This window comes from Neolamprologus brichardi, chromosome 14 (genome assembly GCF_056152115.1).
Source record: "Neolamprologus brichardi isolate AB-2024 chromosome 14, ASM5615211v1, whole genome shotgun sequence".
Classification (NCBI taxonomy): domain Eukaryota; kingdom Metazoa; phylum Chordata; class Actinopteri; order Cichliformes; family Cichlidae; genus Neolamprologus; species Neolamprologus brichardi.
This window is the reverse complement of record NC_142117.1, coordinates 22,582,287-22,608,064: the sequence shown is the minus strand read 5'-3', so window position 1 is coordinate 22,608,064 and position 25,778 is coordinate 22,582,287. Positions and strand designations below refer to the sequence as shown.

The 25,778-nt window shown below is 40.6% G+C and overlaps 4 protein-coding genes across 8 annotated transcripts; 2 read left to right on the top strand and 2 right to left on the bottom strand.

Annotated features, from left to right (window-relative positions):
• Window positions 1–1,119: 1,119 nt before the first annotated feature.
• mre11a (MRE11 homolog A, double strand break repair nuclease) lies at window positions 1,120–9,700 on the bottom strand. 2 transcript variants are annotated; one of them, XM_006795416.3, is made up of 19 exons: window positions 9,564–9,700; window positions 9,043–9,106; window positions 8,819–8,951; window positions 8,563–8,723; window positions 7,282–7,369; window positions 6,660–6,801; window positions 6,427–6,541; window positions 4,950–5,135; window positions 4,608–4,860; window positions 4,404–4,530; window positions 4,159–4,259; window positions 3,898–4,068; window positions 3,758–3,817; window positions 3,517–3,688; window positions 2,244–2,330; window positions 2,034–2,095; window positions 1,869–1,930; window positions 1,677–1,773; window positions 1,120–1,478 (listed from the first exon to the last, which is right to left on the bottom strand). In XM_006795416.3, exons 2-19 carry the CDS (start codon window positions 9,060–9,062, stop codon window positions 1,446–1,448), a joined length of 2,070 nt encoding a protein of 689 aa, XP_006795479.1. In that variant the 5' UTR covers window positions 9,063–9,106; window positions 9,564–9,700; the 3' UTR covers window positions 1,120–1,445. The 2 variants fall into 2 exon arrangements, with proteins under 2 accessions (XP_006795479.1, XP_006795481.1); XM_006795418.3 differs by lacking the exon at window positions 9,564–9,700 and adding an exon at window positions 9,460–9,549.
• Window positions 9,545–17,569, top strand: cep57 (centrosomal protein 57). 4 transcript variants are annotated; one of them, XM_035909773.2, is made up of 11 exons: window positions 9,545–9,727; window positions 10,450–10,639; window positions 10,918–11,118; window positions 11,270–11,391; window positions 14,264–14,392; window positions 15,286–15,363; window positions 15,444–15,539; window positions 15,747–15,824; window positions 15,924–16,153; window positions 16,259–16,403; window positions 16,514–17,569. In XM_035909773.2, the coding sequence occupies exons 3-11, from the start codon at window positions 10,968–10,970 to the stop codon at window positions 16,697–16,699; spliced, it is 1,215 nt and encodes a 404-aa protein (XP_035765666.2). In that variant the 5' UTR covers window positions 9,545–9,727; window positions 10,450–10,639; window positions 10,918–10,967; the 3' UTR covers window positions 16,700–17,569. The 4 variants fall into 4 exon arrangements, with proteins under 4 accessions (XP_035765666.2, XP_006795478.2, XP_035765665.2 ...); XM_006795414.3 differs by lacking the exon at window positions 9,545–9,727 and adding an exon at window positions 9,810–10,092; XM_006795415.3 differs by lacking the exons at window positions 9,545–9,727; window positions 15,747–15,824 and adding an exon at window positions 9,809–10,092.
• gucy1b2 (guanylate cyclase 1, soluble, beta 2) lies at window positions 16,796–22,267 on the top strand. Its single transcript, XM_035909756.2, has 15 exons — window positions 16,796–16,846; window positions 18,205–18,278; window positions 18,438–18,532; window positions 18,617–18,777; window positions 18,859–18,958; window positions 19,063–19,262; window positions 19,356–19,428; window positions 19,526–19,629; window positions 19,766–19,982; window positions 20,053–20,373; window positions 20,467–20,615; window positions 20,775–20,921; window positions 21,153–21,307; window positions 21,435–21,616; window positions 21,912–22,267. The coding sequence occupies exons 1-15, from the start codon at window positions 16,796–16,798 to the stop codon at window positions 22,265–22,267; spliced, it is 2,385 nt and encodes a 794-aa protein (XP_035765649.2).
• Window positions 22,268–22,933: 666 nt separating this feature from the next.
• On the bottom strand, window positions 22,934–24,525 carry LOC118454540 (coiled-coil domain-containing protein 195). The gene is made up of 3 exons (XM_035909734.2): window positions 24,191–24,525; window positions 23,569–23,791; window positions 22,934–23,362 (listed from the first exon to the last, which is right to left on the bottom strand). The coding sequence occupies exons 1-3, from the start codon at window positions 24,519–24,521 to the stop codon at window positions 23,233–23,235; spliced, it is 684 nt and encodes a 227-aa protein (XP_035765627.2). The 5' UTR covers window positions 24,522–24,525; the 3' UTR covers window positions 22,934–23,232.
• Window positions 24,526–25,778: the final 1,253 nt, after the last annotated feature.

The window sequence follows — 25,778 nt, the reverse complement described above, 5'->3', positions numbered from 1 at the left end:
CATTAACCCTTTAAAACAGGAGTAGGCAACGCCAGGCCTCGAGTGCCGGTGTCCTGCAGGTTTTAGATCTCACCCTGGGTCAACACACCTGAATCAAATGATTAGTTCATTACCAGCCCCTGGAGAACGTCAAGACATGTTGAGGAGGTAATTTAGCCATTTAAATCAGCTGTGATGGATCAAGGACACATCTAAAACCTGCAGGACACTGGCCCTCGAGGCCTGGAGTTCCCTACCCCTGGTTTAAAGGGTAAATTAGGTTAGGGCAGGGGTGGGCAATTCCAGGCCCCAAGGGCCGGTGTCCTGCAGGTTTTAGATCTCACCTTGGGTCAACACACCTGAATCACATGATTAGTTCGTTACCAGGCCTCTGGAGAACTGCAGGAGCTAATTTAGCCATTTAAATCAGCTGTGTTGGTTCAAGGACACATCTGAAACCTGCAGGGACACCGGCCCTGGAGGCCTGGAGTTCCCTACCCCTGGTTTAAAGGGTAAATTAGGTTAGGGTTTAAAGGGTTAATACCTGACTTCTAAAATGGTGTTATTCAGAATTCGTAGAATATGGCTAGATTGTATCAAGCTGATAGAAAGGCAACGGTAACTTATATAAACACTTGTTACAACCAAGAAATGCAGAAGAGCAACTCTAAATGCACAACATTCAAACCTTGAAGCAAATGAGCTACAGCTGCAGAAGAGTCTAAGGAGGCCCAGTGTCTCCTGCAGAATTTAGATGGTTGGGTCAGCCTTCCTGCCTTGTAGCAATGGTTTGAGCCGTTGCTGCTGGTGTAAAGGTGTCGAAAATAGTTTCTTGTTATACTTTATGATTACAGTACACCCATCTTCTGGTGGCTGTTTCCAACAAGGTAACACTCCATGCACCAAAGCTCAAACTGTTTCTTAAACATGAAAATGTGTTCACTGTACTCAAACGCCCTCCACAGTGACCAAATCTGTGTCTCTGAGAAATGTTTCCAGTATCCTTTTTGAATCTATGTCACGAAGGAGTAAGGCAAAAGTGATCATTGACCTTGTACTAGTTAGAAAGACCTAATAAAGGGTCCAGTAAGCGTATGTGTGACTTTGAGTTATATTGCAAAAATAAAACACTTGATTACATATCAAAAGCAACATTTATTTTTCAAGAACTGCAAAAGTACTACAAAAGCCAGAGATAAACCCCATTAGTGGTTACTGTTGATGTACAGATGCAGTCCACCACCAACTGACAGGCACAGACTTACTGTGCAAACCTAGGACAAAACCTCCACCTTGCCCATATGTACCCTTCAATCTAACCTTTCACCAGAAAACAGACTGATATGAAAATGTTAACATTAAGAATGAGTGATGAGAAAATTGAATTTGTATGGACCTTGAAATCATTCAGAATAATACCGGAGCAGCTAACTTGCAACTTTGGAAAAATTAAGATGGACTTATGGTTATCTTCTGGCCGGGGCTTTGAATGGATCATCCTGTATCAAAAAAGAGAGAGAAGAAGAAAAAAGGATTAAGGCACGAGTCAGAGGAAACTAAAAGATGTAACAATGCTGGATAAATATATGTGTGATGTCATGAATTCAGATGCATTTTTATTGCACCTAAAATTATATGACTTAATGTTAATCCAACTTTACACGACACATCCTATACATGAATTTGCCTCGTTTTACCTCATCATCATCGCTGTCCTCAAATGCAACTCCTCTTGACTGGCTCTGGCTCTGAGAGCCGTATTTAGAGAAGGACGATGATGATGAGGACGACGGTCTGGTGTAGAAAAGAACAAAGATTTTAAGCAAAGCCATTGCTCTAAAATACAACACTATATAACACTTCTACAGTCTAGGTTTAAACAAACATACTTTGGAGGCGGTCGGGCAGCTTTTGTTACAGGTATATCTTCATCTGAGTCATCAATGATCACCTAAAGATGGATAAATATGAGATTAAATGTTAGTGGATGGTATGCTTCACTTAAAAATAGAGATGTGTGAGTTTATGAGTGTTATCGTTTATCATTAACTCACTTCATCTGTGTAAGATTTGGTGGCTCTAGTCCGAGAAGGCTTTTGAGAGGATGCCTGAAATGCTGAAGAGCAAGGGAGGAAACATACAGTGGACGTGGGACAGATGTGGGACAGATTTCTGTGAATTTTCTGTGGTTCTTTTTGTGGATAGACAAGTGCAACATGTGTGCATACAGACAGTCACACTGACAGAAGTTTACATTCCCCTACCCTGCAAAATGTTCCTGCTTTGGGATGTTGTTGAGGACTTCTGGGACCGACCCCGACCAGCTGGCTTTGGTTCAGAGGCGGTCGCACCTGAACAGCCCGAAAAATAATGGAACAAGTCATTGAAATCATGGATTGGTATTATATACGCTGCTTTTTCTGTACTATCACATTAGCCTTGTTGACATTTATGCGAAATGACATCCCATCATGACATCATGTTATCATCAGTGTTCATTTCAGAATTATACAAAAAACTCCTTTTTCATGCAACACAAAATGGGTTAACAATTTAAAATTGTTCTGCAGCAATGGAAGTCAAAAGCTGGTGCTACAATTCCTACAGGTGTTTCAAATTTTCTAGATTACTTACAACCTCCTTTGTCTGTATAAAGCAGTGTTGGAACACACTGTGGTACCATACCCTTGTGAGCATCAGTTGAACAGTACTGTATTGCAGAAACTAGTGTGTTGCTACACAAATGGTGAGAAAAAGGCAATTAACAATGGAAGAGAGACAGAGCATCATAACACTTAAAAATGTAGGTCCTTCCTACAAAGAAATTGCAAAGAAAGTCAAGGAGTCGTTATAGTTTCTTTCACCATCAAAAGCTACTCAGAAATTGGGGCAAACTCTGACAGGAAGAGCTCTGGCAGACCCAAAGCCACAACTGAATCAGAAAACAAATTTCTGAGAGTTAACAGCTTGCGTGATAGGCGGCACACAGGACAAAAGCTTCAAGCACAGCTTAATAGTGTTTGCAGTAAACAAGTCTCAGAAGAGAAGACTTTGAGCTGCAGGTTTAACAGGACAAGTTGCAGCAAGAAAGCCACTGCTAAGATGTCAGAATAAGACAAAGAGGCTTGCCTGGGCTATGAAACACTGTCATTGGACTACTGGGGACTGGAAGAAGGTATTATGGACTAATGAATCAAATTTTGAAATCTTCGGTTCATCATGCAGGGTCTTTGAATGGCGTCAGTAGGCGAAAGGATGATTCCACAGTGTGTGGCATCAACATCGAAACATAAGTCAAAGCTATGCCAGAACTCCTCACAAAAAATGAACAAGATGGTAAGCTTGAAAACATGGAGTGGCCAACACAGTCTCCAGACTTAAACCCCATCGAGCTGGTTTGGGATGAACTGGACATAAGAGTGAAAGCAAGTCAACCTACAAGTGCCACACATTTATGGGAACTTGTACGTAGTCACTGCACTGTTGCATATCAAGATTTTTAAATACACCTTTACTGCTTCTCTTTATCGCTCTCACCTCTGCCCCTCCCTCGGCCACCACGGCCTCTGCTTCCTCGCCCTCTGCCTCGTGTAGGTGCAGCAACTGGAACTGAGCCTTCGTCAGAGTCCATATTAACATCTGAAACATCCTGATCTGCGAAGTCACCATCACCACGCTCCAACCGGTGAGCCTTGGCTCTGTTCATAGCCTGAGAAAGAAAGAGACAATTAACCAAACACAGAAATGAATTTCAGGCTTCAGTGAAGTCATTACTTACTTCTTGGATGTCTTTCTCCTCCTCAGCTGTGTTCTTTTTGGAATCTCTGAATAGCCGAACCTGAAAATATAAAAACATGAAAAATATATAATATGACCACAATAATCACTCCACTTCCACTACATGCCACGTTCTTTTACCTCTGCATCTATATCCTGTTCTGTGGTTACTCCTCTAGACTGAAGATGGAGCTGTGTCTTCTGCAACTGGTAAGTGATAAGCTCCTCAATGGCTTCCTTCTCATCTTTGTCAACAAACTCCTGAATGGCCTTACCCATGCCTTGTTCAGTCAGCAGGGACAGCTGTACCTTCTAGACATACAGAAAGAATACAAAGATCAAATGCCAGATGAAAACAAGAGATTTCATACACTAAACATGCCGGTTTTAAGATGAGCACACCTGCTCTGCTGCCTCAAAGTACTGCTTGACAAGGTCCTCCACTCTCAACCCTTCGACAGCAGTAGGTTTGAAAAGCTTCCCATAGTCAATACTGCTCTCATCTAAAAAGCAAAATGAATTAAATCAGAGGGCTGAATGGTCAGTTTACTCTCTGAAGCAGAGCTACATAAAAAAAGCATGTTACACCACATTATGGGATTTATTCAGTGCTGAGTTAATGGTGTAGAGATTCACAGCAGCCAAACCTTTGATTTCCTTCTGCTCACGGCGTCTGACAAAGTGAATTATGTCTTTCGGGTTGGCCACACGATCCACAAACTTCTGGCTGAACCGTGAGGTATTGAATGCCTCAAAACCGCCACTGTAGTCCACCTGCAAAGAGAATTTCATATTTAGGTTTAAATTAAGCAGCAACATTAGGATATATGCACACAGTGTATCCATCTTACTCTCAGGCGAATAAGAGGTTTCTCAGGTGTAAGCCGACATCCAAGTCTTTCCCTTTCTGCTTCGTCCAGCATCTCTGTGACCTTTGCAAAACAATAGTCCTCCACCTTCTTTGTTACATGAGGTGTATCTGGTGTAAAGCAGTCCTGATGATCAGCCAGCACCACATCCTCAATGAAGAACTGACGCACAGTCTGCAGGGGGATCTCTTGCAATTTCATTTTACGACCTTTCACCCTCAACAGACCAATTTTCCTAGATACGAATAAACAGACAAACAGTGTTTTGAGAACTGACATTAAAATACATTCAGAATGTAATTCATTTAATGTGTGCATTCATACTTCTTTGTGGCTTCTCCAGGAGAAAGGGATGTAGCTACAGAGCTTCCAGGCTGTGACACATAGAAGAGCTGCTGTTCATTTAGGGTGGGTTTAATCAAACACTCATGTTCATGACCCCACACCACCAGGTCAAGGAAATCATCCAGGAACTGCTCAGGAATGTAGTTTGTGGGACCATGTTTACTCCTTGACAAAATACAAACACAGAAAAAGTTGTTGGTATTTTTACGTAATTAGGTGCTGCAGTAAGAAGATATTTATGAACAAGTTATACTAATACAAGATTTTTTTCAGGTCACAACTTCCCTCTCATATACACTGTTAGGTTTAATGTATGTGTTGTAGGTTGCCATTTAAAAAGCTAGAATGCTTCTATTTGCTCTCTATGTAACCCGCGCATATGAGTACGTGCACGACCTCGATAAGGGGAACAAGCAGCCTTGAGAAGAACAGATTATATTCAATGAAGGAAGCCACCTGGCTGGGACGAGACACCGACAACATCCTGGGAGAGCTGCACTCCCATCATATAACCACACATTGTATAACCATGCTTGCACAATTACACTTTGTAACCAGATATAGTAATTTCTCTTAGGTAATACAGCAACAAGCTTTATGAATATTCATGTGTGTAACCAATAAAAACAACCTGCAGGGGGAAAGCAAGTTGAAGTGGGTTGGAGACAACTGCTTCCCTCTTGCGAGTGAAAACTTGAGCTCTGTGTGACCTCGTTCCTGAGTGAGTTTCTGTTTATCCAGCAGTATCAGAGGTAAGACTCTGACATACACAACACCCTGTATTTTTACTTACACTTGGAGACAGACTTGTTTAGTAAATGAAATAAATGAATGCACCATTGTGTGTTTATTAATTTATTGAATTAATTAATTAACACATATAAATAATTCATGATAAGACATCATTATTTAACTGTATGACTAGTTAACTAAGATAGGAAATAAATTCAACAAATTAATAAATAAATTCAAAAGAAAATAATTACTTAAATGCGTCATTAATTAGTTAAAAACATAAAAACATGTTTTACTATTTCACTATTTATTTATTTTTATTTCATGGTTCCTGGATCATGAAGTCATTTAAACTATCACAACAACTCGTCAACAGACCCACACATCTGCTTGGTTACCCTGCACAGCAAATCAAGATGGCCCAATCCCAGATTATGGATTGATGCAGTGTCAATGTCAATAGGTGGCTATGTGGATTTAGAGTATCCAGGTATCCCAGAATACATTTCAAATTAAATCGCCAGTAGCATTGTTTACTTAATTATGTACTTTGTAAATTATTTATTATGTATTTCAAATTTTAATTAATATATTAATGACCTGTTTAACTGATTACATGATGAAGTATTTATTTATGTATTTATTTAATGCTGTTTGACACTTTCAGCACTCCATAGTTTGACACAGCTGCATCTCAAATGCTTTTAAATGATGTAGTTACCTGTTCTGATGGATGGTGAAGAGGTTAAACCAGCCATCTTGGTCTTCTTTCGGGCGAAGCATGGATACCTGTTTGTTGACAAACATCCTGTACAGGCGCTCATCTGGAATAGAACCTTGAGACATATTAATACAAAATTAAAATCAATCGTTGATTGATTGACAAATCTTAGTGAAACAACAAGATTATTTTAGGAATGGACACTACTGATCCATCTGGAAACATGAACCTACCAAGACCATATAAGGCAAGCTTGGTGATGCCTTTCTGTATTAAAATGGGACTGATCTCTATCTTCTCCACAGAGTGGGAGTGGCCAAAATGATTGACAAGTCCGGAAGCACTCAGCAGATCCAATGCACACAAGCCTTCAGCCTTGGAGAAAACATACAGAAATCCACATACTTGAATATTAGTGCATGGGTGTCACGGTCAGGTGTGTGGGAATGGAAAGAGAGGACCCAACTGCAGGACTCACAGATTTATTACACAAACAGGATGAACTGAACATGAAAGGTTGACCTTAACTACTGAACTAGACCGTAAACACACACGATGATGTGACAACAACAAGACAAAGAACTGAGGGAAACTGAGGGCTTAAATACACTGGATAATGATGATGAGTGGAAACAGGTGAGAACACAGCTGAACTAAATCTGATTAATGACAAAGAGGAAGTAGAACTTAACAGAATGCACACAGACAGAAGACTAACATAATAAAACAGGAAACACGCACGTGAAAACAAACAATGACAAAAGGTCCAGAACTGAAAACACTGGGTCAAAGGAACCCTGACAATGGGTGTTGTATCTGAATTCATAACTTCCTTTGTCACTAAAAGCAACTCACTCCAGTTGGGTCATCATGGTTCCCATGAATGCTGAACACAGGAATAGAGATGTTCAGGTTTTCATCCTGATAATTAACCCAGGGGAACCTACAAAATATCAACACACACATAACATTTATACATAACAAATAAAACAGTGTGTTATAGAAGTTTAGCACATGTTGGGATTAAATAATTTGAAGTGCCTCAATAATGCTATGCTTTTTTATTAATAAGGGTTATAAAGTTATATAGTATAGTATTAAGTGGACACGGCCCTGAAAATAAAGGCATTAGGCTACGTGTCTTTGGGGGGTTGAATGCTGCAGACTCACGCTTGCCTGGGAAAAGGTAGATAACAGGGGACCATCTTCTAGTGGAAAGGAATTTGGTTCCATCTACCAAATTCCTTGTATGTGTCTGCACATATACTTGGCCAATAAACACAATTCTGATTCTGAAAGTTACTGAGACACTGTTTTTAGACTAGAATGAGAGAGCTTCTATAATAAAACTATTGGGGGCACCACCATTTTGAGATCTGTGGCAACGTGTCATGCAGGACACATCACCCTTCTAGAAGTCACTGTGTAAGTGTGAAATGGTCTACTGAGCAGTGTTTTGTCTTCCATCGGATGCCTATAAGGAATCAAAAGAACTCGGTGAAGTGTTGATATTTAACACAGACATGTGACCGTTTACCATGTGACACTAACTTGTTTTTTGGACTTGTAATCCTGAAATACAGTTACAAACCTACTAAACATTCTTTAGATGAGTAAAAGAGTAAAGAAACCAGTATATATACTCTCTCAGAGAAAGTAACACACTTTCATAACAAGCTTCTTGCTGTGTAACCCTTGCATTCCCCCTGACTGCACACCACATGATTCAGATCATTATGTTGTTTAAAAACAAATCATATTGGACAAGATATGAAGGTGTATAAAAGTTTAAATAATTATCAGTATTATGTGTCAAGATGGGTAACAAACCCCAGTTACGGGCCTGGAATTGTAATCACTGGACCAAGTGGACCACAGTTATTGCTCAGGTGATTTTTATTGTATTTATATTATAATGATACTGACACATCTCTGTACATTATCTCTTACATCGTCAATGAGTCAGCATAGCTCATTTCTCATTAATATCAGTGATAATTTGTGTGTTAAGTGTATATGAGTGATTGGATGTGATCGCCACCACTTATCATGTCCAATATGGTGAACAGTTCTTGAGCGACCTGCACATGACATTACGTGCAAAACCTCTATAGGATGACACCAAGTGAAACTGACTGTGTTGTGTTGAAGTTGACTTTCTGGTCACTGAGGATTTCGAAGCGTACAGGCGAGTCTCCCATGCAGTACTTTCGCAGCATAGTGAGGCACTTGTGAAGGCACTGGCGTGAAGGTTTGTTGTCATGGAATAAATCGCCGCCAAGGAGGATGAAATCTACCTGTTAGCAAAGAAACAAGCAAAAAGAAAAGAAATGGATACTTGAGACATGCGGAGGTAATGGTCCATTCAGGTTCACTTACAACAAGCACGCACCTTATTTTGCTTGGCACATTGCAGGATTTCATCTAGTGTGTTGTATGTGTCATTTCCACGAATGGCATCCTTCTCAAGGTAACCAAGGTGAATATCTGTAGCAATCAGGATCTTGAAAGTATCCTCATCATCTCTAGAAAATGGAAACATATGTGTACATATTACATGGATATAAACATTACATTCAAGAACACGTTCAAGAGGAAAGACTTAAAAGACCATACGAGGCATTCTCTGAAGACATGATGATGTGTTTACAGCTGGCAGGGGCTCAGCAATAAGGCTTTTCTGCAAAAAATACAAACAATATAAACAATTCATATTTATTTAAAAATATATATATTGAGGAAACTTACGATATTAAGAAACTTAAGAAAATGAATCACAAACAATAACAATGAAAATAAGTGGATATCTGTAAAAACTTCAGAATCAAAAATAGCACTTTTTTAAGAGTTAGTGTCCCAAAAATATGCTAACGACACACTATGCATGATGAACCGCCGACCTAACTTATTATTATGTTAGTAAGACGGTAGCTACAGCTAACAGTAACACGTTATTGGAAAGACAGCAGGTTAGCTTTTGCTTGTGTTGGAAAGCGGTGGGTGAAATGTATTAATAGCATGACTACTACAAACCTATCATGTGTTCGTAAATTTGTTGGCTGTAGCCTACAGTTTAGATGCCGATACGGCCTAGGTAACGACACAGTTTGGAAAAATAACACGACCATCCCACTTACCTTCTCTAAAGTCTCTAAACTACCCAAGTTGCCATAAAATTCCCGGCAACTCTTGCAAACCCTTGCTCCACCCCTCAAGGGTGTCTGAGAGTTATTGTAGTTTCATTCCTAAACATCTCGATTCTTCAAAGCGGAAACTTCGCTGAGGAGAAACTACATTTCCGGTAAGCCCACCGTGTGCGCTTGTTTTATTGATATTGGCACTCCGGTCCACGTCTTTTATATGTCCTTAGTGTCTAACGAGTCATAATGTGAGTTAAACCATTCGTACCCTTCAGAAACCATGGATTGTGTCGTTTGTCAAAGTGGTGTTTTCTTTTGCACAGCCCATATTAGCACAAACAGCTGTACAAACTGTGCTTAGCTAGCAATCTGTCAGTCGTAATTAAAAAGCGATGTGCTGTAGTTCTACTCTCAGCTAGCATTACGTCATTTGCATTTCTTTAACGCATGCGAGACAGGCTGGAATGGTTGCATTTCAATGGAGACGCTGCCAAAAACACTCGCAGCTGATGCTACGCGGGAAACGGTAGTATTACCAGATTTGGGTGAATTTCAATTGAAAGAAAAATTAAAAGCAGGTTGCCACCGTTTATCTTGAGTTAGCTAGACTGCACAGGAAGCTGCCTAGCAGCAGTTGCTACAACTCAAACTAAACGATGTTGCGAACGTAATAGTGGGCTGAAGTTATTCTGTGTTTGACGTGAACTGGACGGAATGAATATAGTTTTTTTTCTCACAGTCATTTCACTTTCTGTACTCCATTTGTTGTTTTTTGGCCCTGTTCTATTCGCTCACTGTAAAAAATGTAGATGCCAGCAGTTATCTAAAGTCTAATATGGAAAACGCAGATAACTAAATAACATTTAGTCCTGTTTCCCTGCAGGAATCGTATCCACCACCACCACCAACCTGTGGACCGGTGCCTGACAGTCTGTCTCTGCCATCCTACAAAGACTACCCAGCTCACCGACCTTTTATCAACACACTTGCGCATCACAGACCTCGAACACACACTCATCAATCATATGTTCCATCATCACCCATCAAAGCCTTCCCTGAGACCAACAGTACTGGTACAATTAACTTGTGCATCTCTTTTGTTGCCTGTGTAGAGTTTCCATTCAGGCATTGTAGTGTTTCAGAGCTCCATGGTTACACATGCAACATGATGCTGCACTACTTGAAAGTCTCAGCTTCACCAAGATCTATTCATTTGTCCAATCATCCTTTCTTAGCTCCTGTCATGTTATCTTCTTTTTCCTTTTAGACCCCAAAGATATCTTGTTACAGCAGATATGTCACCATATGCAGACCATTCCTGTAGCTAACTTATATTTTTATGTCTGTGTAGTGATCTTATCTGCCTTGAGGAACCTACAAGAAAAGATCAGGAGGTTGGAGATGGAAAAAGGACATGCAGAGCAGAGTCTGCATGCACTGGGAAAAGATGCTTCACAAACACTTCTACAGAATGAAGATATTACACCGAGACTCTTAAATGATCAAAAAGACCCAGAAAGACAAAGAAGTGCCCAGTCCAACTGCAACCAAGGTGAGTATGTATAGATAGATAGATAGATAGATAGATAGATGGTGATAATAATTTAATTACCTTTTCATATACTTTTATTACTGTCTTGTTTCAAGCTATAGTCTTTTTTTGTTACCTACATGTCTTCTGCGTATCTTCTCTCTATTTCTAGTGCTGATCAACCACCTTGCTGCCGCAGAGTCTCGCTGTTTGAAGCTGGAGCGACAGCTGGATCACATGAGGAAGATGCTGCGCAATGCCAGAACAGAGAGGACCAACCTGCTTAAACAGCAGGTTAAATGTCATGTCCTGTAGCTTTTCATTTAAAATATACAGTGGTCCCTTGTCTATCGCGGTAGTTACGTTTTAAAAATAACAGGTGAAATCCACGAAGTAGTCAACGTTATTTTTTACAATTATTATAGATGTTTTAAGGCTGTAAAACCACTCACTGCACACTTTATACACTTTTCTAAGACGGGCATGAACATTTTCACACTTTGCTCTCTTGTTTAAACACTCTCAAAGTTCAAACTTTCATAGAAAAATAAGTCCAGTGTTATAGAATGAAACCAAAGTCACCCGCGGTTGCCTTTGACAGTGCAAAATGTTTCGTCGAAATTGTTGTTTGTTGGGGAGAAAACTTACAAACATCACCTCAGAGTCACACTGCTAGCGATAGAAAATTAATGTAAATTTGACAAGCTGAACGCATTCTGTACTGTACAGGAGACACAGTACAAGATTGGCTGTAGACCATTGTCAATAAATCAGGACGCAGAACACAGTGCACTGTAAAAAAAAAAAAAAAAAAAAAGCCGCAAAATTGCACAAAAAAAATCGAAACAGTGAGGCCGCGAAAGATGAAAGCTGAACCTCGTTATAGTGAGGGACCACTGTATTCATTTAAAAACTTGAAATCAGTAGTCAGTAGATCCATATTCTTCTTCTCTTGGCTCTTGACGGAGGCAGTCGCACTTTCTCCTTCTCCCTCTCCCTTATCTTTCCTGCTTGGTTTCTCATGTCCTTTGTATAGTCTCGCTTATTCTCTAACCCTAAGAGAGTCTCCCAGACTTGTTCTCTAAAAACCTAAAGAAGAATTATGGATTTGATCAACTGGTCCCTTAACGAAACTGACAACTCCTGGGCTTGGGAGAGCCTGATTGTCCTGCGGAGACATTTGCTGCTGGATACTCGATGGTCGGTTGTGTCGTGTGTCTGGCGACACACTTGATGGAGGACGTCGAACGACATCTACCAATTCGGAACCATGATAACAGAGTTCTGGCTGATTGGAGCTGGCTCGGACCTGGCTTATCGAAGAACAAGAAGCGGCTACAGCTGTTCAAAATTCCACAAGGCTGGCTGACATGATAGAGGATGGGCAGGGCTGTGAGTACTCAGACTGCTTTTGAACGCAATATGGATAAGATCTTGGAGAAGCTCATGGCTCTGCTATATGGATAACATCTTGAAGAAGAACAAATGGAATTGAGAGACCTGTTGATCAGTGACGGACATTAGACCAACTGTAAAATTGGATGGAGTTTGTTCGCACTAACCAAACTAACTAGACGCCCTACCTGAAGGAGATTAGGAATCTGGAGAACTGGTGCCAGAGGAACAGCCTCCTTCTAAATGTCAGTAAGACAAAGGAGTTGATAGTGGACTTCAGCACTAAGCAGGAGAGGAACTACCAGACCCCCGTCATCAACGAGTGCCCAGTGGAGAGAGTGGACAGCTTCAAATACCTCGGAGTTCACATCACGCAGGACCTGTCATGGTCCTGTCACATCAACACCGTGGTGAAAAAGGCCTGTCAGCGTCTCTACCACCTCAGATGCTTGAGAGACTTCCGACTGCCCCCCAAGGTGCTCAGGAACTTTTACTCCTGCACCATAGAGAGCATCCTGACGGGAAACATCTTAACCTGGTTCGGGAACAGCACCATGCAGGACAGACGAGCTCTACAGAGGGTTGTGCGTTCAGCTGAGCGCACCATCCGCTCAGAGCTCCCTGACCTGCACTCAATCTACAGCAGGCGGTGCTGGACCAAGGCCAGGAAGATCGTGAAGGACCTCAGCCATCCCAACAACGGACTGTTCTCTCTGTTGAGGTCAGGAAAGCAATTCCGCTCCCTGAAGACCAACACAGAGAGACTGAGGAGGAGCTTCTTCCTGCAGGCGATACGGTCTCTCAATCACACCACCACACAGTACTGACCCACACATATAGTTCTTACACACACACTGGACATTCTGGACATTGTTTTCACTTCATCACTTAAACCACTTTAAGCATATTTGCACTGCACAAGACACTATATAATGTGGATTGCACAACACTGGACATTATATTCCTCCAGTTAATACTTGTACAGCTGCTGTTATTGTGTGTATATATATATTTATATTTATATTTCTTCATACATTCTTATATATTTCTATACGGTGTATTTTGTTGTACAGTTATTTTATTTTCAACTTTAATTTATATATTTTATCTTATTCTTTCCCAGTTAAATTTACCCTTCATTCTAATTTGTGTTGTACAGTTATCTCATTCTTAACTTAATTTTTATATTTTTATTTTATTCCTTCCTGGTTAAATTTACCCTTTTTAATTTTCATATTTATTTCCTATCTTATTCATAGCCTTTTCTTTTTTTCTTTAGGTCACGAGCAGTTGTCTAAGCATTTCACTGCATATCGTACTGTGTATGACTGTGTATGTGACAAATAAAAATTTGAATTTGAATTTGAATTTGAATTTGAAACTACCCTCTTCACCTCATGCGCCCCCCTGGCACCAGCTGGATGCTCAAGGCAAAAGCTGACGGGAATAACAATTCTCCTTTAGATAATAAGACTGTGTTGTGACTTTCTCCCTCCTCATTCAAGGCCACCCACGTTGACTGAAGATTGTTGATCTCCCTGTTGGAGCTCAGTCTGGGGGGAGTTATTTTTTCTCCTTGTCTTTCCTCATGTTGTGCATTTTCCATTGTTATACCTCTCTGACCTGTCTTCCCCATGTGATGTTGTAATGTATGTATGGTCGGAAGGGTAAGATGGCGCTGGCGAAGGTCGGCAGCCTTAACCCAACAAATTTCCCACATGTGGGACTAATAAAGGTTATCTTATCTTATTAATTGTTATCTTCCTTTCAGGACATCCTACAGAAAGCCAAATCAGCTGAGTGGCAGTCTGACACAGCATCACAGTATGCTCAGTTTGACAAGCTGGAGAGACTTGAGCAGGAGTATCTCAGACTGACACGTACACAGAACATTTCCGAGGTAAATATACAGACTTGTTGACGTAGTGTCAGGTACACTGAAATTATCTACTGAACAACCCATGCTCTTCTGTCATAAGGAAGAGAATATTGCCATTAAACATCATAAAATCCATGGCAGTGGCATCAGGTTTCCCCAGATTACCCACAGTTTGTTTTTCTTCAAGCATGGTTTGATAAATCAAAAGTATGAGTATCAAACTGTAGCTGCCTCCACCAGTGTGTGAATGTGAGAGTGAATGAATAGTGGCATTGTAAAGCGCTTTGGGTGCCTTGAAAAGCGCTATATAAATGCAATCCATCATCAGACTGCTGTCCTGGGGGCTGTAAATGTCCCACTAAAGGGTCTGATTTTGGCCCACAGTTAGCTTTGCAAATTGAGAAAATTGCAGTGAAGCAGTGCATAATTTGTTGGCTATTTCACTGTACTACTTACTTAAATATAGATGAAGCAAGTGGTTCACAAAACATTTAATCACTAAAATAGGTTGTTTTCTCATGTCAGAAATAGGACTTTAAAGCATCTCAAGCTGTTCATCACCTGGTTGTGTCTTTTCTAAGATTACTGAACAACAGTTTTAGTGTAATTTTCAGTTGAATTTCCCACAGCTGATATTAAAGAAAACAAATAAATGTTCACAAGAGTTTACAAGAAGTCTTTAAACAGACCAGAACAAGACAAAAAGAATACTGGTTCTTAGGGGGAGCTCAGAATTTAAAATCCTGTATGTTGTCATGGACCTGGATTAATCTGCACATTAAGAAGCTAAGAATTATTTTCAGGTTTGTTCTTTATTTGTCAGTATTTTCTATTTTTACTGGACTTAAAAGTGGTAACAAGTAAAAGTTAGTGTTTTGATATATTCATCGTATGATGGGTTTGTTTGTCTTCAGATGAAGATCCTTGAGTTGGAGATGAAACTACAGGAAGAGGAGTACCAAAGAAAGCTCATCCAAGACAAGGCCAACCAAGTAATGAGACATGAAATTTAATTTTCATCCTTGCTCTCTCTGTTACTCACTTTACATACTTTCTTCTTTCCAATGCTCAGCTACAGACGGGGTTGGAGGCCAGTAGGATCCTGCTGCAGTCTGTGTCACCGTGCCGATCCGCCAAGAAGTCCAAAGAGAAGAAGTCCAATACAAAGGTTAAGACCTTCACATGCTCAGCTCATGGTTTTACTTCTGTGTGGGACTGCTAAGGTGTCTTCCTTTATAAGTAGATGGAAGAAGAGACAGTTTTGCTCACAAGTGTAGATTTTATTAAAAAGGTTAAACATGTTCATCAGGGAAACCAGATAAAAACATCAATCCAAATTCCATCTTCCCTAGTTTTATTTCCATTTCCTTTCCAGAAATCATCGCAGCAATATTCCCACACAGAGCCACATTATAGACTGAGCCTGAGAGATGTACCCTTTGTTGCTGGAACGGTATAAAAAGAAATGCCCGTGTGATGGAATACAATGGTCTGCCATATTTAACATGCACTTCCCTTACGCTGACTCGCTTTCTTTCTCTCTGATGTTTAGTCAGTAGGCTGCAGCCACTCGGTCAGAGCCAACGTCCAGTCAGTTTTGTCTCTCCTGAAGCGACACCAGCCCCACCTCTGCAACAGCCGCGTCCTCTCACGCAACACAAACGGCTCCGGCACAGACGGCCACCCGCATTCAGAGAGTTCCTCTTCTTCCTCTTCGGCTAGCGGGGAGGAATTATCGGAGCTGCTGCAAGCCCTGCATGAGGAGCTGCGACTCATGAGCTTGTGAGCAGTATTTCATTTGATCTTGACATAAGGCAAGTCACAGTCAAAGATTATCAAAAGTACTTTGGGGGTTTTTTTCAGTGTGTTTCTGCGTGTGTGTTGCAGGGAGCATGATGAGTTAATGAGGCAGGTGGAGGATTGTGTGTTTGAACAGGAAAGAAAGGAACTTCGGAGAGTGCAGGAGAGGCTGTTGTTGAAAATGGAGAGGAAAGGAGAGCAGATCAGTAAGCTGTACAAGCACAAGTCGCAGGTGTGTTTTCACATATGCAGTCACTAGTTTTCTTTCTTGTTATTTATTTTTTATTATTATTATAATTTGTTAAAACTTGTGTCTCTTATCTTTTCCTGTCTCTCTACCAGATAAAAAAGTTAAGAAAAGAAGCCAATTGCAGGCAGAGCAATGGGAATGAGGTGAGGGTGTCTACCACAGTGTCCACCAGAGGTCACTCTGCGGCAGCAGTCAAAGCTAGACCAGGAGACAGAAGCAAGATGAATCTGAGGCTCCTGAGGGACATGAAGGCTCTGCAGACCTCATTACGGACCTGACACTTGCCCACACTTTAGGTCACTCTTGTTGGTGCTATTTACCTCCCCTCAGCAATTACTTCAACTTCAAAACAAACACTGGCTGAAAAACACTAGATGAACACGAAGAACCAGCCTGTGTTTACCAAGCGTCTGTTTGATGAGCAGGTTTAAGAGCATATGACCTGAAATTCTTTAATATGTTTTTACTAGAATATTTGAAAAGACTGGTATGAGTCTGATTTAAGATGTCACTGATGATCAACACTAACTGACTTGTTTAAAAGCTTTGTTGTTTTTTCTTAATAATTTCTCATATTACTGTCTGACAATATGTTGAGAATATTTTAAAGAAAACTGGGCTTTAAATGGTACTTGAATTATTATTTACAAGTACTATTAAAGAGACAGTGTCTTGGTTCACGAAGCATTTTACCCCCAACATTTTCCTCTTATCTTATTCTTATTGAAGTCTCTCTACATCTGTTTTATATCCTGCAATTTGTGTATGTAAAAGTTACACTTTTATTTTCTATGCAGTTTTAAAGTCCATGATCATTTCTAGAAATGGCCCAAATGCGAGGGGATTTATTTTTACAATCAGGAGTAAACTGGATCTTAGTGAAGACACGTTTATGTTTTTATGTTTGTGGAGTATTGGTCCAGTACATGGTTTTGGTTGTTGAGATTTTTTTGGGGGGGTGGGGCCTGGATACTGAAAATTTCCTCAAACCCTCATGTGCTTGAGGTGCTCCTCTTCCAAAGACTTGTCCTTCCTGCGTTTGATGCTGGTGTCCGACTTCAGTGAAATCACAACATCCATCGAATAAATTCTCCATTCCTGATTACTTTTTCCCAAAATTGTGTGAATCATTATACCATTGCATTAAAAGACCATTTAAATGTCTGTTTCTGTTTCCCTTTTTTTAATCCAAAGTAAATTCTGTTATAATTTCCTGCATTATCAGCGATGTAAATAACAGCACCCTCTAGTTGTTATTGATTAAAATGGTCCAAATACAAAGAATTGTTTATCTGCACACATATACAAATATATGAATCAAAATTACGTAGATGTGACAATAAGAACACATGTTTTAACCCTCCTAAAATGGGTAAAAAAAAAAAAAATAGAAAGAAATTTGGCTGCTACAATTGTAACTCACGCTCAGTTATGAGTTACAGTGGTTTTTGAGTCCCTGTTATTAAAGTGTTATTTATAAGAGGCTGTATGTCACCCAGACCCCAGGGGTGGTTGTTAGCACCAGGCTGGACTGGACAACTCCTTTGTGGAGATGAGACTGGGAAGTCTCTAAACAGGCTGGATTTTCTTGTTGGTTATTTTATGAGAGAAGAGACTGGGTGTGGTGAGAGAGCGGTGTGACGATAATCCTGAAGGGGAAAGCTGCTGGTGGACAAACTGAGCCAAACTGCACAGAGGCATGGTATGCTGCTTTTCATGGTATGCTATCTTTTATTATCTTAGTTTCTCAGCTGGCCTGATTTGTTTGTTGTATTCCCGACAGTATGGATTTATTAATGCCTGTTTGAAATCTATGGTAGTGGAAAAGTTTGGCGAGGAGGCATGGGTCAAGCTCAGGTAAAAGAAAAATTTCCCTTTGAGAGAGTTGAATTTTTTAAAATCTGTTTGCTTTATTAATAAATTTTTACAGCAGAAACACATTTCTGTTACATTCTTAAAACATATCAGGAAATAAACATATTGTCTTCCCAAAATCATCATCATCATCATACACAGGGATGAAGCTGGAGTCCAGGACACCTTCCTGACACATGAAGTCTACGAAGATGAAATCACTTTGCACTTAGTGGCAGAGGCCTGCAAGCTTTTAGGTGTCTTTCCATTCACGAGTTGTTTCAATATATGAAATTGAAAATTCCAGTCATACATGTTTTTATTTATTTATTTACTTTCAGGAGTAAAACCAGAGGTAGTCTTGAGGCAGTTCGGAGAGTATTTCTTTGAGTTTTGCAAACGCTCCGGCTACCATCACATGCTGCGGACTTTAGGAGGAAATCTGTCTGAATTCACGGAGAATTTGGATGCACTTCACAGCTACCTGTCGCTCTCCTATAAGGTACTTGCTTTCACATCTGTCTCCACCCCTCCTCTTTTTTTATGGAGATATATTTTATTATTCCCTGCTTGATTCTTGCAGGAGATGAATGCACCTTCTTTTCGAGTGGAAAGGAACCCTGATGGAACCATGCTTCTCCATTATTATTCTGACCGCAGAGGACTTTGTCACATTGTTCCTGGTTTATTTGAAACATTTCCTTTAGAAATAACAATTTTGAGCTACATTATTCTCATTCTTAATATGGAGTATTTGGATCTATATACCAAGTGTTCTCTTTTGTAGGTATTATTGGTGCTGTTGCTAAGGATTTTTTCAACAGTGAGATAACAATGGAGATTGTTAACCAGCTAGAGGAACTGGAGAGAACTGGAAAGAAGGAGCACGTGGTTTTCCTAGTTAGCAGTAAAACCGATGCTTCCTCAAAGGCCCAGATCCTTCATTCTTTGACTGATGAACCTAATGCCACCGTCGGGATCAAAAAGGTTAGATTTTAGAAGTGGTAAATTAAATAACAATTTTATTTTATTGGAATTCTAACTCCTTTCTGTTTATGCAAACACTCCGATCATGAAAAGAAAACAAAGATCAGTTTCGCCATGCCCAGGAGTCACTGGCAGACATCAAAGGAGTTGGTTCACATTGGAAAAGGTACAGTTAACATAAAGTGTGGAGCAATGGGCTGTGCCCAACGACTGCTATCAGACTGGAGATAACATATATTTACAACATTTATTTTGCTTTACAGGCAAATCATTGAAGAATTTTGAACCTGTGTATCCCATGAAGCTCAAAATTGACCTGCAGACCTTCTGCCATGCTTTCCCTTTCCATGTAGTCTTTGACGAGCAGGTAAAATTTACAGAAATATATATATAGTTTAGATTAGCAATGAACAGTCTCTGCAGAAACCAACTCAAGAGTCATAAATAATTAGGTCATATAATATTAACGGTGAAAACCTAATGGTGGGTGGTGTGCGGTACAGCTGGTGGTGCATCAGGCTGGAGTGAATCTCCAAAGGACTGTCCCTGGGCTGCAGGTTATGAATATCCATTTAGATGAGTACTTCAGCATTGTGCATCCTGAGGTGACTTTCACGATCTCCAGCATCCGGAAGTTCATCAACAGCCACTTTGTCATGCAGACTCGCAGGGAAATGATGCCTGAGGCATGGAAAGACCGGCCTATGCTTCAGCTCAGAGGTAAAAAGAAAGAAACATTTTCTTTTTCTTATGTGTGTATTTTTTTCCATCTTCTGTTATTTGTCTTCAGGTCAGATGATCTGGATGCCTTCTCTGCGCTTCATGTTATATCAAGCCTCTCCTTTGCTGAGAAGCCTTCAGGAGCTGGAGGAAATGCACATGCACATTTCTGACATTGCACCCCATGATGTCACCCGGGACCTTATCCTACTCAATCACCAGCGACTGGCTGAAATGGAGCTATCCAGTCAGCTGGAAAGGAAGAAGGAAGAGCTCCGCATCCTGTCCCAGCACCTTGAGGAAGAGAAGAGAAAGACAGAGAACTTGCTGTATGCCATGCTGCCTAAGCATGTAGCCAACCAGCTGAAAGAGGGCAAAAAAGTAGAAGCAGGTTAATAGATAGTTAAAAGATATAAATACTGGATAATTTGTTTGGGCCTATCTGATGTGGCTGCATCTTAATTTGTGTGTATGTGTCCTACAGGAGAATTCAAAGAATGCACCATATTGTTCAGTGATGTAGTGACGTTTACCAATATCTGTGCCATGTGTGAACCCATTCAAATCGTTCATATGCTTAACTCCATGTACCTGCAATTTGACCGACTCACCACTGTGCACAATGTCTACAAGGTAAATATGAATGGTGTAACCTGTTTTTTTGCATGTACATTTCACTGGAAAAGAAAAGAACCATTCATGCATTTCCATAAAGCTTTTGGTTACGGGTTGGTTTTTTTCCCATCATGTCATCTGTTTGAACCTGACAGAGTATTTTTCTGTTTTTACCAGGTTGAGACCATAGGGGATGCCTACATGGTGGTAGGTGGGGTTCCTATACCTGTCTCCAGCCATGCTGAGAGGGTGGCCAACTTTGCTCTGGGCATGATTATGGCTGCCAAGGCAGTTATTAACCCCATAACTGGAGGACCCATTCAGGTGCAAGGAAGTTTATAGAGCACTTCTTAAGTAAACGGTTGTGAAATGGAAGTGATTTTACTCAATTATTGCGCTACACCATTACGGTAGCTCTGCTGTAAGCAGCAGTGACAAAAACACACTTTCGAGTGGAAGGAGTCTTCTTTCACTCCCCCAAATGCACCTGTGCCAGAGTTTGAATCCAAATATACACATGTAACACCATCTGTGTGATGTTTTGTATTTCTGTAGATCCGTGTGGGTCTCCACAGTGGTCCTGTATTGGCAGGTGTAGTTGGGGAAAAGATGCCACGCTACTGTCTTTTCGGAGACACTGTCAACACTGCCTCTCGTATGGAGAGTCACGGCCTCCCCAACAAGATCCATTTGAGCCCAACTGTATACCAGTGAGGAGACACATAATATTGCACAAGAAAACCTGCATCCATACACACTTTCATGTGCTATGAAACCTGTGTTATCATCAGAATGATTACTGCCTTTATTTCTAAGTCTTGCGTTCATATATTTCAGGGCTTTAAAGAACAAATGCTTTGTCATCCAGAAACGAGGAGAGATAGAGGTGAAGGGAAAGGGGAGTATGACCACTTACTTTCTTGAAAGGAACACCGGAGTGAGCGAGCAGCAGATTATGGGTCTCTGTGACCTGGAGGCCACAGATGGAGAGGAGAGCAGCCAGGGAAGCTACCAGCCAGGTCTGTATAGACCAAATGTAGTGATTTGTTGTGTGTCTTTGAAATTATAACTGATGGTTGTTTGACATTTCTGTCTGTACATTTCCTCCATCTAAAGCACAAGTGCACACTGCAATAGATGCACAGCCTTAGTATCACATCCTCTACAGAGAAAATAACAAAATCAATATGATAAGAGGGGCACCTCAATTTCAACTGTATATAGAAACAGTCTTGGAGCAAATGTGACCACATAAATTCCTCTAGATTGAATAAAGTATTCTAATTCTGACTGTGTTTTTGTCCTCTTTTACAGGTTTTGAAACAAAGCACAAAGATGAGCCTTTCTTGATCCCAATGAATTACAAAGACAGTCCAAGTGAATCTCTGCCATCATCAAATCTGTCTGAGATTCAAATCCGCCCAATTCTCAAGCCCTCCGACTCAGAAAGCTATGGAAGCCTCGACACTGAAAACCAATCAGAGGATGGAGCTCCTGACCAGTTACAAGCTACTGCTAAATTTGGCCAAACAGAATACACAGAGAAAACCATAGAGGAATTATACAGTGATAGCCATGTGGACATGCAGGAGCAAAACTTGATGAGTGATTCTTTGGAAACTAATATCGAAAGAAAACATAGCCAAACCCAGTTCTGTGTAGTTCTCTGAGCTGCTAATACCATGCATAATAGTTTACAGGCTGTAAATGGTTTATCAGCAAGAGTGGGTGTAATGATGAGCATGAACCCTTGCAGCTGACACCAACTACTGACAAAATAACTTTGCTGCAGAGATTATGTTCTGTACTTCATCAGTTAGAGTGATTCGCTGCAAAGTACAAGGTTTTCTGTAGATGTGTCATTTATTGGATGTTGCAGATCAAATGTTGAAGTTGCAGGTGAAGTTCAAGTAATGATTATATGCTTTGGTTGTAGCTCATGCGTCTTATATTAGAAGTTTTAATTGTGTCTGCCCTGCACAGTGACAGTGGCACAGTAAGCAAAATGTTTTCATGTTATTGAGAAATGATTATCTATCTATGGAATAATAAAACAGTCTCCTTTAAACATGACTTTCATACCATTTATATTTAATATAAATAATCCAAACACTGGATTCTTTTAAGAAGACTTTTATACATGAAAGCAGAGATTGTGATTTGGTTTTGAGAAAACAAAATACATGCTCAGGAACAGCAGGTCATCTTCAGGAGGTCCATTGACCATCTTCTTCAGTTTACATTGTGAAAAGAAACTAAGATGAATAAATAAATAAAACATCGCTCATGAGGTCTGAGTCAGTGACCACAGCTGTCCGTAAAAGGGTTGTCACCTGTAGGTGTGTGTGTCACTCTCAAGCAACACCCCGGGTCAGGTGAAGAGACCAGATATCTGATCCTCGCTCCGGAGGGCTCTGTGCTTCATCACTGTTGACCATGGTCACATGAAAACAACACCTGTAACCAGAGTCTTCTGTTTGTGTGGTCAGGTGTGATAAAAATCGGTCTGCTGGCTCACTCACTAAGAGCCCAGTATACGTTGGCCTAGATGAAGAGGCCAACCTGTCACATGTCGCAGGCCACAGAGGCTCAGTTCATGTCTGAATTTTGCCTCATTTAAAGTCTGGTTGTTTTCTCAAGAATCCGTCTCAGTTATGGAATCCAGGTCAGACGGTTTAGGATCCTCCTGGTGTTTGGTCAGAGCTGGTCGACTGGTGTAAATGTCATCCACAGGTAGAAGGAAGGTGACAGTTTTCACCTTGGACCTTAAGGTGCAAAGAAAACACAAGAATAATTTTGCTGCAGTTTCAGAAATTCTGTATAAAGACTAGCCTTTTGAGGCAAAGCAATGAACAAAGTACTTTGAATTTAGCCATTAATGGAAACAGCAGCTAAAGCCGCTGTGAGGTCAAGTTTAAGATGAATTTTTGTTTGAGGCTACAGTTGGGGCATTTATAGTATTTATCTCTACCTGTTTTTATGAACATATTCCTGCAGGGAGTGCCGGTTGGTAATTTTTCCCACGTCTTCCTTTGTTGAGTTACCAAAGACACCTTTCCCATGTTGGATTTCTTCTTGCAGTCTTTCCCAACCAGAGTTGCTTGGCCGGACCCTGTTAATCCTTCCGTCCCGTACAGTCACGCCAGACAGGTTGGAACTTGTAGAGTACCTCCGAACAGTCATCATAGTGTTTTCTTTGAAACAGCACAAACATGATGGATGGAAAGATTTTTATTTATTTATTTATTTTACAGGGCAGGGATGCCTATAGACAGGAAACAGTAATGTCATGTTCTGAGGTGTCTCTAAATATTACGTTTTAAAGTTTATATTAAATTTACGAATATTATAAAAGGCTATAATTAACATGTTTTGATTTTTCCTTAGATATGTTGTTGCCATTTATTGTGAATAAGGAATCTCCTCAAATCTCCTTAAAAAAGGATGACCATTGAATTAGAACGAACCTATAATGAGCCCTAATTCTAGTTTTAAAGTAAATTTTTATATAATAAAGAACCCTAAGAGATAGCCTATCATACTATTTTATTAGTTTAAACTCAGTCTGATGCCCCACTCCACTTCCCTCTTACCCTTGTATTGTCCCTCCAGGACCGGCGCAGACGCATTTCGCCTCAGGTTCACATAAGGGTTATCGTCCTTGTCAGCCTGCTTCTTAACTGCTGATGACACGGGACTAGCTTGTCCTGGCATGGCCGCAAGTGAACGCTGACCAAAGTCTCCCCGCAGCTCCCGGTTCTCCGCTTCCAGCTTCTTGATTTCGTCCCGCATCTCCATGATCACCTGCGCCAGGCTGCGGGTGCTCTCCATGGTGCTGTTGCTGCGGTGCCAGTACCACGGCTTCCCAAACACCGGCAGGGAGTCGCGCAATAGAAGCTCACCGTGCTCCTGCGGCTTTATCATTGCGGTCCCCAAAGCTTTTGTGGTTCTCCTGCTTAGAGGCTCTCCAGGTTCTCTGCGTCTGTCAATCTCGGTCCAGATCTTGTTATGGGGAAGATTACATCGCCTTTCACCACTTGTACAGCTGAAAGCGCTCCGGTGATCATCCAGCAGCACACAAAGAATGTTTTATTCATCACGCCCGGCGTCCGGTTTCAGGAAAACTAAGCAGGGGTCGGAAATGAATTGTGCACTGCACAAAAGCTAGAGCGGCACTTAAAAGGAGTTTTTGACATCGTTTTTGTGCCTATAATATTTGTAGCAACTATATGTTTAAGGTGTAGGGATGATTTTGGGATCCCAGCTTTACTGTGTGGGGGTCATTTCTCTGTTGGGATTACAATGTCCTCCCCCTGAAATATTAATTAAATCTGTCAGCCAAGACAAATCTTGGAGTGAGACTGAATAGGGGCCTGTTCTGTTTTTGTTTTTTTTGGTGTGTGTGTGTGTGTGTGTGTGCACGTGCCCTGATTTTGATGCATAAGATCATTTAGAGCAGAGCATTTAAAAAAAATAAGTGTAATGGATTATTTGCACAATGACAGTGTGAGTGTTTTTTCAATATGAGCAATTTCACTCAGAAGACAGATATTAATTCTGTCTATTTAATAGGCTATATGATCCTCTGTCTCATGAATATGCATGTTTGATGAAAGGGAGGAGGGGGGTTAAACCAGAAATTGCAGGCAGTTTTAAAGAAAAAGACAGTAGAAAAAAAAGCAGGTGTTTGATAATAATAATAATAATAATAATAATAATAATAATAATAATAATAATAAGAGAAGGAACAAACATGAAATGCAACAGGATGCACTCCAAAGAAAATTTCAGCAAATTACACTCAGTGGGACTTCCATAGTCAGGATGAATGGTCCGGTGTGCCAGTAGAGCTCATGTGGCAACAGGTTGTGACCCCTTATAAATAGACCAGAAAGTCTGTGAGCGTGTACCCTAGCTGGCCCGACTCAAACAAAAACCGAGGTTACCCACATAATTTAAAATGGTATAATCCATAATATACAAGTGATGTAAGGAAGGGTGTTTAGCTAATTAACAAATTAAAATAGAGCCCCAGTTGGTTTTCTCATGTGTGACTTGGACTGAATGGTGGTGGCTCAGGGCAACCCGAGCCTCCCAGAGTCTAGGCCACGGGGATGGAGACAGGCACACATAAACTAGTCTGTGGAGGAGAGAAACCCAATAAGCTCCCCTTTCTGGTTC

Excerpts from the sequence above, each read along its gene's own strand:
- mre11a (XM_006795416.3), bottom strand. The coding sequence starts at position 9,062 with ATGTCTTCAGAGAATGCCTC. Across the intron at positions 4,260-4,403 it reads TGAGCAGAAGGAAATCAAAG|ATGAGAGCAGTATTGACTAT; the intron begins GTTTGGCTGCTG and ends TTTGCTTTTTAG. Across the intron at positions 1,931-2,033 it reads CCAAATCTTACACAGATGAA|GTGATCATTGATGACTCAGA; the intron begins GTGAGTTAATGA and ends ATCCATCTTTAG.
- cep57 (XM_006795414.3), top strand. The coding sequence starts at position 10,045 with ATGGAGACGCTGCCAAAAACACTCGCAGCTGATGCTACGCGGGAAACG. Across the intron at positions 10,093-10,449 it reads CTGATGCTACGCGGGAAACG|GAATCGTATCCACCACCACC; the intron begins GTAGTATTACCA and ends GTTTCCCTGCAG. Across the intron at positions 11,119-11,269 it reads CCAGTCCAACTGCAACCAAG|TGCTGATCAACCACCTTGCT; the intron begins GTGAGTATGTAT and ends CTCTATTTCTAG.
- gucy1b2 (XM_035909756.2), top strand. The coding sequence starts at position 16,796 with ATGAACACGAAGAACCAGCCTGTGTTTACCAAGCGTCTGTTTGATGAG. Across the intron at positions 18,279-18,437 it reads GAGGCATGGGTCAAGCTCAG|GGATGAAGCTGGAGTCCAGG; the intron begins GTAAAAGAAAAA and ends CATCATACACAG. Across the intron at positions 19,263-19,355 it reads CCACCGTCGGGATCAAAAAG|AAAACAAAGATCAGTTTCGC; the intron begins GTTAGATTTTAG and ends GATCATGAAAAG.
- LOC118454540 (XM_035909734.2), bottom strand. The coding sequence starts at position 24,521 with ATGATAAAGCCGCAGGAGCACGGTGAGCTTCTATTGCGCGACTCCCTG. Across the intron at positions 23,792-24,190 it reads CCTGGAGGGACAATACAAGG|AAAACACTATGATGACTGTT; the intron begins GTAAGAGGGAAG and ends GCTGTTTCAAAG. Across the intron at positions 23,363-23,568 it reads GAATATGTTCATAAAAACAG|GTCCAAGGTGAAAACTGTCA; the intron begins GTAGAGATAAAT and ends TTGCACCTTAAG.